Consider the following 14,951-nt stretch of genomic DNA (forward strand, 5'->3'; position numbering starts at 1 on the left):
GCACCTAGATTTTAGAGGAGAAAAAAAAGGAAAAAATATTTTGAGCTAAAAAATGGGCTAAAATATTTATTACAATAACTGAATAAGCTATGAACACAGTAAGACACACGCAGTAAGACACACACAGACACAGTAAGACACACACAGACACAGTAAGACACACACAGACACAGTGAGACACACACAGACACAGTGAGACACACACACAGTAAGACACACACAGACACAGTGAGACACACACAGACACAGTAAGATACACACAGACACAGTGAGACACACACAGACACAGTAAGACACACACAGACACAGTGAGACACACACAGACACAGTAAGACACACACAGACACAGTAAGACACACACAGACACAGTGAGACACACAGACACAGTAAGACACAGACACAGTAAGACACACACACAGTAAGACACACACACACACAAACACAGTAAGACACACACACACAGTAAGACCTCCCTCCCTAACCCCCCTTCTCAGTATCTCCCCTCTAACTCCCTAACCCCCCCTTCTCAGTATCTCCCCTCTAACTCCCTAACCCCCCCCTTCTCAGGATCCCCCCCCCCCCCGCCCCGGTCACTTACCTTAAACTCCTGTGTTGGAAGCGTGAGGCGTTTGTCTCGGGTGCCGGCGCTTCACGGCTGATCGCCGGCGTCTGACGTCATATGCCGGCGCCCAGCGTAAAGCGCCGGCACCCGAGACAAACGCTTCCAACACAGGAGTTTAAGGTAAGTGACCGGGGCGGGGGGGGGGGGGACACCGGACTCATTGGTGAGTCACCAGGACACTCTTTGCGGGCCGGTCCGAGCTATTCAGCGGGCCGGATGTGGCCCGCGGGCCGTGCTTTGCCCAGGTCTGGTCTATGTGTTATAGTGGGTTATTAGTAGACCCCAATTCCATTTTTAATGTGCACTGGAGAACGTTTTGTGGCATGCAAATCTGAGTATACTTTCATGTTTCATAGGGCATCTGTATTTTTCCTCCTCCTCTCTCCGCTTCTACTGTAGAAAGAAGTGTACTTAAGAACAAATTAATAAGAGCGCAGTTGCTTGTATATGATAGCGTGATCATGAGTTGCAACGTGTGTGTGTGTGTGGGCAGCATACTTAAGTTCCAAACACACAGAATTGCATCTTACTCCTGACATCACCGTGAATTTTGTTTCTTCGTGATGTTGGAAGAGAAACAGAGGCTGTGTTGGGAAAATTCCAGATCGCTGGCTTACAGCTCACAATATTTATCATACAGAACAAGGGTACTCACGTGCATTAATGAGTAATACGATTGCTTGCCAGTGTAAAAGAGAAAGTGGAGCGGCCGCCCATCTTCACCCCATTGGATTGCTGAAAAAAAAGAAAGAAATGAAATTCATACTAGACATGTCTACTAATCAAAACCGGCCAATAGTCTTTCGCAACACATGCCATGGGTTATTTCCAGTTTCAAGAGGCCAGAAAGGGGAATGGGGCTCGCTATTGTTTTCACAGCTTAGTGTGAAAGGTGTACCTATCCCACTGTGGGAGTTGTCTCCTCATTTTGGCCAAGGATGATGGGATTAGTTGACCAACAAAGCTAATGGGACAAAGGCAGGTCACAACAGATATCATGGGATTCAACTACTGATTCAGTTATGATTCAGAAAAGTGCAGTAAGCCAAAAAACGCTTCTGAATTAAACTCAAGCTCGTTACAACGGGACGATTTACATCATGTTAAATTACCCTTTGAGTATTGAAATAGGTCTTGATAGAATTTAATATACCTTTACGGCATCCCATCCTAATCCTAGGATGATTTTTATATCCAGTACCAAGTCATAGTAACACATTTTGTAAAGCAAAGCAAAAGTAATTTGCTTCAGGTTAAACGAAAAAAAGATTTAAAATGCTTCATAAAAACGCAGCTATACGTCTGTAGTAGTCCAAGTGTCCCTCTTTGGAAGGGGTAGTCCCTCATTTGGTCCTAAATCTGCTCTGCCCCTCTTTTCTATTATCTCAAAATACCGTATTGGCTCGAATATAGGCCGCACTTTTCCCCCCAACTTTAAGTCTTTAAAGTGGGGGTGCGGCCTATATTCGGGGTCTAGCGCCCGGAACATGCAGTCCCGGGCGCCGGGCAGGCAGCGGGGTTAGGATACAGATCCCCCGCAGCGGTGCAGGGGACCCGTACCCTACTCTCCAATACGCTCAGACAGCCTCCTCTGCCAGCACTTTCCACGGGGGGGGTGCCGGCACGGGAGTTTGTCTAAGCGCATCGTGCACGATTCGTTTTACCTCTGCCCCCCCCCCCCCCGACTCAGCGGATGTGCCGGCACCGGAAGTTGTATACCCGCAAGACACCCGGGAGTCTGCTCTGGTAAATCGGGGGGGGGGGGGAGGGAGGAGGACAGTGCAGCATATCTCGGGGGGGGAGGAGGACAGTGGCAGCATATCTCGGGGGGGAGGAGGACAGTGGCAGCATATCTCGGGGGGGGGGAGAGACAGAGTGGCAGCATGTTTTTTTGGTGCTTTTTTAAAGAAAAAAATTTTCTTTAAAAAAGCACCAAACTTTTAGGGTGCGGCCTATACACGGGGGCGGCCTATATCCGAGCCAATACGGTACATGCTGGAGAAAAATAGGCAAAAAATAAGTCCTTAAGGTGTTACATTTCATGACAAATGTATCTGGAAGAGGTGTTAAGCTGCCCCTGCATAATGTATACTTCAAGCAATCATAATGTAAAGTGCTTACCTCTGCGCTTGGGAAATATTTCCTCTGGATGCTGTAGAAAGAGAATAGGCATACCTTAATTGGTGGAACTCTGGAAAAGCTTTGTTAACATTTAAACATATGGAGCATTTGCCACTTTACCCCCCCCAGCTCTTTGTACTTTAGTATGCATTCTTGGTGAGACTGAATGGGAAAATAAACTATCCCTTTAAACTTCCATTTGATCCAATTAAACCTGTGTCGCATGTTACAATTGATACAATTTTGTGACTCCTAAAGAATCCATTTAGAACAAAAGTTTGACTTTCTAATGACCTTCAGATTAAAACAAGTCTACATGCAGTAGATTACCTTCATTGTTGGACGAGCTTTCTTCTCAAACAGGCCAGAAGGGAAAAGGTAAGCAATGGATTTCTGGAACAGAGGAGACACGTTACCCAATCAGTGTTACTTGACAGTAATAGTGACAGTGCAAGGCATTTAGTTGTTGTCATATAGTGTTATTATATTGAGCAGCAGAGTGGTCAATAAGTTACTCCATCTTGTGACAGATATGTAACTCTTGAGGTCCAAGCGAAGGCACAAAGGAGAGGACAACGCAAATACATATCATGCTGTGACATGTTAAACATAGAATACATTTTTAGCCATTAATTTTACTTTGATAGCCTGGTTTCCCCATCATCATGGCCATTAATACAATGAGCAGATAACTGCTGGGCCACCATACACATAAAACTAATGAAGTTCTCTTCAACTGTCCTCTCTCCATGAAATCACCACATATTCATAGTTTTCTAATTGGCCAAAGGCTGTATTTCAGGTTTTCATATGAACATATGACTAGAGAAAACAGAGTTTTAAGTCAAACTTGATACCGTTTATGTAGCCAAAATGAAGTTACATAAGCTTTAGGGACCTCAGAGGGCTCTTCTTTAACCCCTTCGTGACAAAGGCTGATTTTACTTTTTGTACCCTTCGTGACAATGGCCGTTTTAACATTTCTGCGCTGCTCGTGTTTAGTTGTAATTTTCTTCTTTCCCGTTTACTGAACCCACACACATTAGATGTTGTTTTTTTCAGGACAAGAAGGGCTTTCTTTAGATGACATTGTTTTGATTGTATCATATTATTTACTATTAAAAAAAAGTATAAAATATGGTGAAAAATTTAGAAAAAAATGACTAACTTTTAGTTGAAAAATCTTTTACTATAAAATGTAATGAAAAAACCTGCTAAATAGATTCTACTATTTGTCCTGAGTTTAGAAATACCCAGTGTTTTTATGTTTTTTTGCTTTTTTCTACACATTATGGGGGAATATGTACAGGTAGCGTTTTGCTATTTCAAAGCCATTTTTTCCAAATCTGGTAATGTGCCATTTCGGGTATCTTTGAAGCCGGCCAATGCAATTTACCCCATCAAGTCATATTTTTTAAAAACTAGACAGCCCAAGGTATTCCAAATGCTAGTATTTTAACCCTTTCCAAGCACTAATTCTACCATCAGCCTTTGTCAAACTTTATGGTAGTCATTTTTTTGCATGTTTTTTCACGCACATTTTACTTTAGGTATGAATAAACAGGTTCTGGTATATGTCACTATCATAAAACACCCCAATATGTGTTTAGCAACATACCCTGAGTACAGCGATACCTCACATAAATGATTTTGCCTGGCTGTTTGGGGGCAAAAGGGCCACATTTGGGGCATGCGCATTTTCAATGTTGAACTTTGGCATTTGGGGATCCACTGCCCATGCCCTATTTGGTACATCTTTGAGCCGGGCCATTTCAGTGTGCCCAACAAAACCATATATTTTTGAAAACTAGACACCATAGGGTATTTTAAATGCTGGTATTTTAACTCTTTGCATGCACACATTTTACCACCAGCATTTTTTCAAAGTTTGCAGTAGTATTTTTGTGTGTGTATTTTTCCCACACACACCTACTTTATGTATGAATTTACAGCTCCTGGTATATGCCGCTGTCACACGACACCCCAATATGTGTTCAGCAACATCTCCTGAGTACAGTGATACATGCATGGGTTTGTCATTTTTGGGGGGATCTAAAAGTCCACATTTGGTACGTGTGCATTTTTCTAATTGGAAATTAGATGTGTGGCCATCCTTAGCCCTCCGTGTTAATTGGGACATTGTTGAATCCGGCCAATTCAATTTACCCCATCAAATCATACATTTTTTAAAAGTAGACACCCCATGGGCATTTAATATGCCAGTATTTTAACTCTTTCCATGCGAGAATTGTTTTAAGCTAATGTGCTAATTTTAGGACTTGCTCACAAAAATATATTTTTTATATATATATTTTAATTTTTTTTTGCCTTTTTTAAAACATTTTTAACATTTTTTTTCAACTTGAAGGTTCCCCCGATAGTGACATCAGAGGGAAATTATTTTTACATTTTACTGGTTTTTTTACTATTTTTTTCTAATTATTATTAATTTAATTTTATTTTTAATTTATTTTTTCTAATCACACTGTGATTAGAAAGCTGGGCTCCATTGACTTGCATGGTTGAATGCAGTACCTGTATTCAACCTGCAAGTGGAGCCAGAGTTCTCTAGAGGGTCTGGAGACCGTCTAGCGAACCTTTTCATCTTTATTATTTTTTTCCCCGGGCCGCCGCCATCTTGCTGATGGCGAAGATCACCGGCAGCTGCGGTCACAGTCCATCCAGAGGGTAAGTGTTTGGTGTTGCTGGATGCCTCCTGATCGAGGCATTCCAGCAACACCATTTAAGTTTAGGAGGTGATCGTTAATCGCCTCCTAAATGCTTTTAAAACGGGCGTCCGCCGCCATACAATCCGATCACGGCATTGCTGAATGCCTCGAGGTCGAGGCATTACAGCAACGCCGTTTGGGTAAAAAAAAAAAAACAAACAAAAAAAAACAAACAAACAAAAACATCGATCACGGATCGATTTTTTTTTTGCCGTTTTAACAAATGACGGTCCTGGCACGTCATTTGTCGTTAACGACATGTTTTTCCGTGACGTGCCCGGACCGGCAATTGTCATCAAGGGGTTAAATACTTCTACTCCTAGTAGAGCAAACAGTGCATTTGCAGCCATAAGTCAAAGGCTAGAGTAACCAATACATGTTAAAGCAACATGCAAAACCAAAGCCAGAGAGGGAAACATGGAACCCAGATTCCTACGAAAACACGTGCACCAGAACACATTAAAGCTGGATTAACACCTTACACGTTTATGTTATAACGTACACAACCCACGGTGATTCAAGCACAGCAACTGGCAGAAATGTTCAGCCATACAATGAGTGATGGGCTGATAATACCAAACATTGTCCAAAGCCCCACCACTATATACATGCAGTTACATCAACACAGGTGACCTAACGTATCTTTAGGGATCTAAACCAGAGGACTACGCAACACTCTTCAGGGCTGTAAAATAACAGGATTAAGGAGTCACAATTAGAGCTGTAATTAATATCAATATCACTTGCTTGCACTGCTTTATCATAACGTTAAGAGGGTGTAGGGAGTAAAGGCACGCATGCCAGAGACATTGGCCACGTTCTTTACAAATAGCACACCGCGTTAGTGGCCTTTCATTTTCTAAAACATTTAGGAGAAATATATTCATCTTTGTGTGCACCAAAGTATCGTAATAAAATGTGTCTAAACCCATAGCACTCAATGGGTTAAACAGGCACAAAGTCAAAAAATACTTTTTTTTTTTTTTTAAATGGTTTTATTCGGCTCGCAAATTACAAACAGCTGTTTTAATCCATTACAGGGCTCTTGAGGGTATTAAGTACGTTAAGTACCCGTTAGGACCACATAGCTGGGTGAAGAGCCCAGATTCAAACTTTCGAATATGTATCTAAATGAACAAAAAAAGCTTAGGCAGCATAAAGTCTATGTGTAAGTATTACTAGAAAAACGACCCAATAGATTCAGTTTTGCTATTCGATCCATACACCGGGTATTCATGGAACAGGAATACTACGTCCATGTTTAATCCATGGTTCTTAATGTTGAAATGGTTAATCTTTATTTCACATATTTTTCTGGCTTTTTTGTACCCCTTCAGAACTTTTATTTTGAGGTTTCTCCAACGTAACATCCGCTTATAAATGATACCACATTAGTGGATCACATGCATAGCATTTGCAGATATATAGACATACGATTCCCTTGATTTTGCACGTTTTGGTGTCATTACATACGTGTTGCCATAGTTTGCACGAGATATATTGCACGGTTCGGTACCATTTTTAATAGAGCCATTTTTGTTTTAGGTTGGGTGGTTGTCTGAAGTTGTCCCTCTAGCGTAGGGTTATATGTAACCACATTTAATTTTAAATATACAGTCAGCTTCTTATTCTTTAGAATTATATCAAACGCAGACTTTTACTTGTAGTTCCACTAGCAAGGTATAAAATGACGGTTAATTTACAAATTGGGGGGCTTTGCATGGAATAAGTTCTATTTTCTCAGGACTCGTGTGAGACATTATAGGCACTTGTAAAATATTGTTTGTGCTTTGATTTTATAAGAGCAGAATTGCTACCAGGTTTAATCGCTTCGTTCAGATTCATTTACTGCTGTTTGCTACTAAAATAAAGGATACCCCCCCATGGCCTGGAGAACATTTGGACAAGGTCCAAATACATTGATATATAATATACTGATTTACGATAATGACTTTTAGAATAAAGAATTTGGCATTGACAGATATGTGGCAAGCATAATTCAATCATACCCAAAAAGGAAATTATGGATTAATTACACAGCAGTAAAAGACGACAATTACAAATTTGCGATTATCTTCTCTTACGAAAGTTACCAACTCTGGACGCGCAAATAAATCAATGTCGGCAGCGCATTTGTTTTTCCATGCCCTCATCATTAGAGGAACGTGCAAGAAATAACTTATTGTGCATTATGCTAAATTAAGGAAAAAATAAAATATATAAAACATGCTTTGAAAAGGAAAATTTATTATCTAATGTGCACAAGCAAACATGACTCCCCCTCATCCAAACTCTCCAATAAAGTATTTTTAAAAGGCATTCTAAGCTGCTTAAGATACTTTGAAAAGTGCATCAATTCAATACTCCAAAAAATGTTTCATATAAATATAGAAAATACCGCTATATTTTCTTAATGCCTCAATTGTCTAAATGTGACAAGAAAAGAAGTGGGAACATCATAAAATCATCTGTACATTATGGGTGTTCATAAAGGTATACATGGTATTTAATCTCATAACTACACGTCAAACTATGAATATGGTTGTCATTCGCCCACAGTATTCTGCAATGCCAGGGAATTGACCAATTCATTCAAACAATGCAAATGAAGGTAAAACCTTTCAATTAGCATTCTTCCAAATTACAAAAACAGTATAAGTACTTCAAGAGGAGTTGCCGCTCCAGAACAGCAGCAGAACACCTCCTGCATACTCATACTTGATGCTGATTGGATGTTTGAAGCAGCCAATTAGTGACAGGAAAGAACTCGGGTTGAAATCAATAGGAGCAAAGTTCGTCCATGCACACGGTACTCCCTAGAGTGTTCAGTAAGCAAGCGTGCTGGAGCCGGCTCATAGCAAGCATATCAAGGGTCCGAAGGTGCGCGTAGCTAAACGCATCTCCTGCATGGCAACTAGCTTTGGGCGAAAAAGGAGGCAAATCTATATAGTGGTACTCTGTAGAATTAACCAGGGACCATTCATCTATCATATAAACCAAAGTGCATACGATGGCTGGAGTGAATGCTTAAGGGCACACACAATCAGGGGAGATTTTAATTGATCATTAACCCCTTCATTAGCAATTGCTTTAGTGCCCCAATTACTGTACATTTGTTTCCATTCTTACCATATGTGGGATTCATCGAGATTCCACTTTCCAGTGTTTGATGTACCCACATTAAACATTCAAAACTACAGAATCCTACAAAACTTACAAAAATCTTACATCCACCAGCACATAATCTACTTCCCGCCAGTCAGCTCCAGCTCAGCGAACGCTGCGCGACGGGGTCTATGTGTACTTGCACCGCAAGCAATACCGCTGTCTTCAATGGAAGCGGTTTCCTACTTCAAGCAGCCAATCAGTGGCAAGAATAATCAGCCCACGGGAGAGAGGGGCATCTGCGGTGATGCATCTTCCGCCTCGGATAAGTCTTGTTGTTTGGAAGAACGAATATTAAAGTACTCTCATAAAATTTAATATGCCTTCTTCTACATGTGGGGCTTCAAAATAGCATGAGATAATTGATACAAGAGCTGTAAACAGTAACATAGGAAGCCACAGAAAGGGCCACTACGTGTTCCATCGCCTTACGCTACCAAGAAGTATCCTGAAAGGAAAGGGTTAAAGAAGGCTTTCACCTGAATAGTTCAATGTATGGTCTGGGAAAAGCACTGGGTCAGGCCTGCTATCTCTATTAATTAGCTATCCCAGCTGGGCAGTGGGTAGGCAGCTGTTAAAGTGATCAATGACTTACCTAAATGCCATCTCGACTGATTCGCTTATAAATTACCAGTAAGTGAGACTAATGTACAGGTGCTAATTTATTTAAACTGCTCTCTTCACTTGTACGTAGCGTTAGAATCCGCATCTGGCACCTAATTGTTAGCTGTCAGTTGTACTTAGCCATGCCTGTTCTAATGACTCTGTTCATTAGAAATGAGCACAAATTATGAAATATTGTGAAAAATGATATGGCAAATGGAATGGACACAGCAAATCAATTAAGAGAAATTTCCTGCAGAATGTTCGCTCCTAGAGGGAGGAGAGCACGCAGCTTTCTGAACGCGAGCGGAAATAACAATTAAAAAGCAATTGACGAGAACTTGGCAGCATTATTTATCAATCCACGCGCATTGCGGTGCTAGACTCGTGTCGGCAGGTTGAAACGGGACTAAACCTTTCCTGGTGTTTACCGTCTGTATTCCGCAGATATCAGAATGAGAAAGCACTCTAAAACTTTACATCTGGAACAGAGAAGTAACCCAAAGCAGTCTCTGTTTCGCAGATATCCGATTGTTGGTCTAATCCGGTAGGTTACCCCACAGAACAATTTTTTATTTTTTTTTATACATGATATGTATATGTAACTACATTGCTATCTAAACAAGCATTAACCACAAGTACTGTCGCTATTCTTTGTTCTGTGCTATACTGTATAGCCCGTCTTGCAGAACACTCATAGTAACAGCAGCATAACGTTGTGATATATAACGGCCCACAACATGCTTATCATGAAAACTTATTGATAACCCATAATGCTACAGTGTTTTAATACAGAACCTAGATAGCCTGTATCCATAGTAAAATTGTGTTGCTGTAAGAAGGGAGAGTCAAAGTCAAAACCTTTTTCCAAAAAAATGCCACAAAACTCGGAGCGGTTTAGCGGGTTGGTTATCTTGGCCCCACGCGGCAAATACCGTTGCATTTTTTTGTTGTAGCTTGTCACGAGCATAAGTTTCTATCATTTTGGTATAATGCAGCCGCAAGTCATTACGTAGCATTTTTGTGTTATGCATAGTTTCTTTTAAAATGATGCATTACCCTAAAAACCCAATGTTCACTGCCACAAATAACGGTGCACTATGCAGCTAAACAAACATTAGAGACGGCCCTTCTATAGACACAGAGGTCTAAGCCGGAAAGCCTAAAAGAAAGTTGAAGATCGCTCTGCTACTATAATGCATTGTAATATATAGCATCCCCCTGCTTTTCAACAAAGTTGTCATTTCCCTCGTAAAAAACGGAGATGGTTATAGGAAAAAAAAAAAAAGTGTCATTACAACCGTCCCCAGTGACCGGCAAGACCTTACAGCAAACAGCACATTCTTCAAGTCATGGAACACACACAGTACAAGAAAATAATATGACAATCCAGTGATGTACTATTAGCTCCAACAAAACCAATAACAGCCACGATACAACACTAACATATCTGCTGAGAGCGCAGAGCCATGTATCCTACCCTGTAACGACAGTTTGATTAAAATTCACTAGAAAACTGGGATAGTCACACCAGAGTTAAGAGCTTTCGATACGACGCTCCGCAGTAAAATTACTTCTCCAGCACGGCAGCTATACTTACATCAACATCCTCTTGGGTAAATGTCTCTGGATCCTCTCCCATCATGTTGGCTAAATGTCTCTTTCCAATGTTGAACTCTTCAATCTGGTTTTTAATAAAAGCCTCTGTGTACTTTTCACGTCCCGGGGCTGCAACATTTTTTCTCTGTAGTGCAGGACTGGTATGTATTAGCCGAGAAGCCTATGCCAAAAAAGTAAATAAATTATAAATCAGAGAAATGTTTTTAATCAACTTTCGACATAAAGAGAATATTTTTGTGCAAACACTGCTGGGTCTTGGTGAGTTCACCTGCAACGTCTTTGAAGGTGATGCAATGAACTATAAATGTACTTTTATTAAGAGGAACCCCTAAAAACAAAGCCAACTATTTCACTGTAAAAAACAATCTCACAAAACACAATTTCTTCATATTTACGCCAAACCAAAGTAATTAAAACTAAACCATTTTCTTAAAGGCCTTAACTGAAATTCAGTATGCAAGGCTGCACATACAAAGGACATGTATAATATATTGCAAATAAACAATACAGAGGTCAAAAAGATACACATTTCAACAAGTATGCACACTTTTTGAAGGGTAAAGCGATCTAGCTTATTAACGCATTAAGCTTAAATTTGCGTGCCCTCGTGTGACCCATATAGTTTACTAAAGGGGGGTATCTGACATCACAGTTAATGATTCCGGCATGCAAAAAATTATTCCTTCGTGCTGGCCAGCTTTTCTTAACCCCTTAAGGACAATGGGCAGTCCCAGAACCCATTGATAACAATGCATTTTGTCATTAACGGGTTAAATAGATGAGCAAGCTGCGACTTACACCTTTTTTATATTGTAGGAAGTCAAGGAAGCGAGCAGCTAATGCCAAGAATGAAACAAAACAGAAAAATGTTCTTCTATCGCTTCCAGAGATGACGCTGATCAGTCTTTGGCCAAGGCATCAGTCGTTAATGAAAGTCTGAGTATAGTTAAGCACGTTATACTGCCCCCTGGGGACGTGAAAGAGGGCTGCCCATTGACTTAGCCCTTCCAATGCTGCCGTGTGAAAGTTATGTAGTTGGCATTCCGAGCCTACTTTGCCAACCACATATGGTGCACATCGTTGGCACGCTAAAGGTTAATTGCTAAAAGAAGAGAACCACTGACTATACAATACTAAAGTCCCTTCTTCAGGCATAGCTGGCAACACCGTCGTTTCTCACTCTGAGGCTGCATTGTCATTCTCAGAATATTCTCATCGGCTTAAAAGAGGGATCTCATTGTCAAACATGTGAAATGGGGCAAGACGACAAATTCAGCAAAAAGCACACCAAGAAGGAAATAAATGGAAAAACATTAAAACTATTGTTAGAGGCTCTAGGCTTATTGACCCTAACGTCAGCCAAAATCATTTCGTAAAGCAGTCTAATTTGTTCACAGTACCAAAACGCCAAGGAATTCCGACCAGTATAGACAGATTTTATCAGTGTAGTATTTGTTGGTAGTTTATCATTTTTTTCCATGTTGATAAAAGGTATTGTTTACAGTATTAGCCATAGAAAGATAACAAACTTGGTAAATACACTTTTATTTGCCGACGTATGATGGATTGCAAGCTTTCAAGACAAGTTTGGTCTCTTCTTCAGGCGTATTATAAATATATACAGGTATAATGTGCCAGAAGAAGAGAACTAGATAGTCTTGAAAGCTTACAATCGATTATACTTCCGCTAGGGAATAATGTACAATCCAACCATGTCTTTTATGGACCTTGCTTTGTGTACCACTATATGCACAAAAGTATTGCGACACACACCTCTTAATTATTGAAAAATCAGTGTTTGGGCTAAGCCCAGTGAAGAAAATCTTAATGCTTACGCATTTTGGACAATTCTATGCTTCCAACTTTGTGGGAACAGTTTGGGGAAGACCCTTTTCTATTACAGCATGTATGTGCCCACCAAGCAAGGTCCATAAAGACATAGTTGGATGAGTTTGGTTTAGAAGACGACTGGTACACACAGAGCTCTGACCCCACAGAACCCCATGGACCCACTTTGGGATGAACTGGAACATCAGTGCCTGACCTCACAAATGTTCAACTGAATGAATGGGCAAAAACTCTCAGGAGAGTGAAAGCTGTTATAACTGCAAAGGGGAGGCAACTACATATTAATGTCTATGTATTTAGAATGCAATGTCTTAAAAGTCCCTGTTGGTGTAATGGTCAGGTGCGCCAATACTTTCATCAATATAGTGTATGTAATATTGAGGGGAATAATGCAGACAGATCTGCAGACAGGTATGAAGTTCACCCAAATGTCTTGCTGGTGCAGCAGCCACCAGAAACAATGTAATTTAGAAGCAAGTCTTAAACACAGATGGAATCAAGTGGCTCAACAAATGGTTCACACACAGGCTGCTAAAATCCAGTCGAGTCCTATCCAGAAATAGGATCCAGAATCCACTTGCGAACACCGATCGTTATTTTTACAAATCACCTGATCCACGGCTGCAAGTTGAGAGGAAAGGGTAATCGAAAGAGATCGACAACCAAGACTCGATGCCGTAACCGACGCCACTTTTCCCAAGCCAGAATTGTGCTAAGGTCGGGCTCCTGAAACCTACCTGCATGCTTGCCTGCCTTTCAAGTGCACATCACTAGTCTAAAAAGCTAAATGTCTTGTCACGAAACTCCAGACAAGCGTAACAAAACTGTTTGCCTCTGACACTAGCACCAGACAAGCAGTTCAATTAATTTCTAATGCCGATGCTTGTGCTTAAGCTGGCGCATGGGCCACCTCATTTTCATATACGTGCTGTTTTAGACACACGCGTTGTATGTGATGACATAAGTCATCTTACATATTCAGCTCATACTGATACCTGCATACTCCCCTAGACAAACTATTAAAGAGACACTACAGCCACGATATGCACTTTAACGCACAGGATAGCTGCATGGTGCATTTAAACGTTCTTACATTATATTAAGAAAATGCTGTCACATCCCTGGATAAAAAATACTTTCCATCATGTACCTTATCTACCGTTACTGATCATTTCCCATCTATTTTGTACATTTTCCTAATATAACAGAACGGACGATTACTAGATGTATAAAAACTGTACTATTCCGCTGTGACAGGGCTACTCCACCAAACAAAACCCAACTATGCTGCGAGGAAACAATCTCTGCATTCCACCCTTATTTAAAACGCAGACTACAAAAAATATAAACTGAAATCTCTTGTATGTTACACAAATAAACCGGTTTATTCTGTCCTCGGAAGATTTTAAACTAAAGCATTGTTCGGTGGCAACGGTAGTGACCGACCTGCCGACTTACAATGCGTAGTGATGTTTGTGAGCGAAAACAAGAGGAGCCCTATATAGCTTGAGTTAGGGGAATGTTTAACACTTGCTATATTCTGAGTTTCATCAAAAGCCAAACAATTATCATATGGGTAGATCGGGGAATATCTTAAACGCATGCAGTATGCGCAATAACATACATATTGTTATAGTAATGTGCTAATTTGAGTGAAACGTGGGTAGAAAGGCCTTTTCACTCTACATACAGTGAGTGGCAGTTTAAATGCCTGACATTACTGCTTTCCTATTCTGCAGGGAGTACTTCCACTTCATTCATTACTTATCATATACAGGTCACTTAAATGCATGGCCAAGAACACCACTCTCTGCCAGAAGCCGCGCCTGCGTCTTGTTCTTACCTCGCTGCAGGCCCCGATTGTTATCACCGGTTTCCATGTACATAATCCCACCGCACGCAACAAACCTCCGAGCCCAGGGCTCCGACATACAGCAGCCATGCTTAGCGGTGAAAGGTCAGGAGGATGACAACCCGGACGTGGAAGCCGAAGGGAGCGGGGCGTATAGTGTCCATTGAAAAATATAGAGGGGTTTCAGATTGCGCACGACTACTTCCGGTACACTGTGTCATTCTAAACGGAAGTTATTGTGAAATGGTTAATGCTGCGGCTTTCGTAGAAGGCAGATAGGGAAAGGTGACATTCGGTCGGACAATAAAAGAAAATTCTAGTGATGGTGTTAGGGGACTAAAATAAAGAAGGACTAATAAACACAAATTAGAATCCAAATAGTAAACGATAA

At 40.8% G+C, this 14,951-nt stretch overlaps 1 protein-coding gene across 1 annotated transcript in view; it reads right to left on the reverse strand.

Moving 5' to 3' along the window:
* The window catches only part of LOC149289234 (small ribosomal subunit protein uS9m-like), a 31,718-nt gene extending 17,068 nt beyond the window's left edge, over nucleotides 1–14,650 (reverse strand). The window contains exons 1-5 of the mRNA XM_089490954.1: nucleotides 14,552–14,650; nucleotides 10,841–11,020; nucleotides 3,074–3,136; nucleotides 2,744–2,774; nucleotides 1,278–1,357 (exon numbers count right to left, since the gene is read on the reverse strand). Coding sequence (XP_089347080.1) covers nucleotides 1,278–1,357; nucleotides 2,744–2,774; nucleotides 3,074–3,136; nucleotides 10,841–11,020; nucleotides 14,552–14,650 — 453 coding nt within the window. The remainder of the gene's footprint in view (nucleotides 1–1,277; nucleotides 1,358–2,743; nucleotides 2,775–3,073; nucleotides 3,137–10,840; nucleotides 11,021–14,551) is intronic.
* Nucleotides 14,651–14,951: the final 301 nt, after the last annotated feature.

This window comes from Sceloporus occidentalis, unplaced genomic scaffold (genome assembly GCF_023333645.1).
Source record: "Sceloporus occidentalis isolate IW3139 unplaced genomic scaffold, rSceOcc1.0.p SCAF_47, whole genome shotgun sequence".
Taxonomy (NCBI): domain Eukaryota; kingdom Metazoa; phylum Chordata; class Lepidosauria; order Squamata; family Phrynosomatidae; genus Sceloporus; species Sceloporus occidentalis.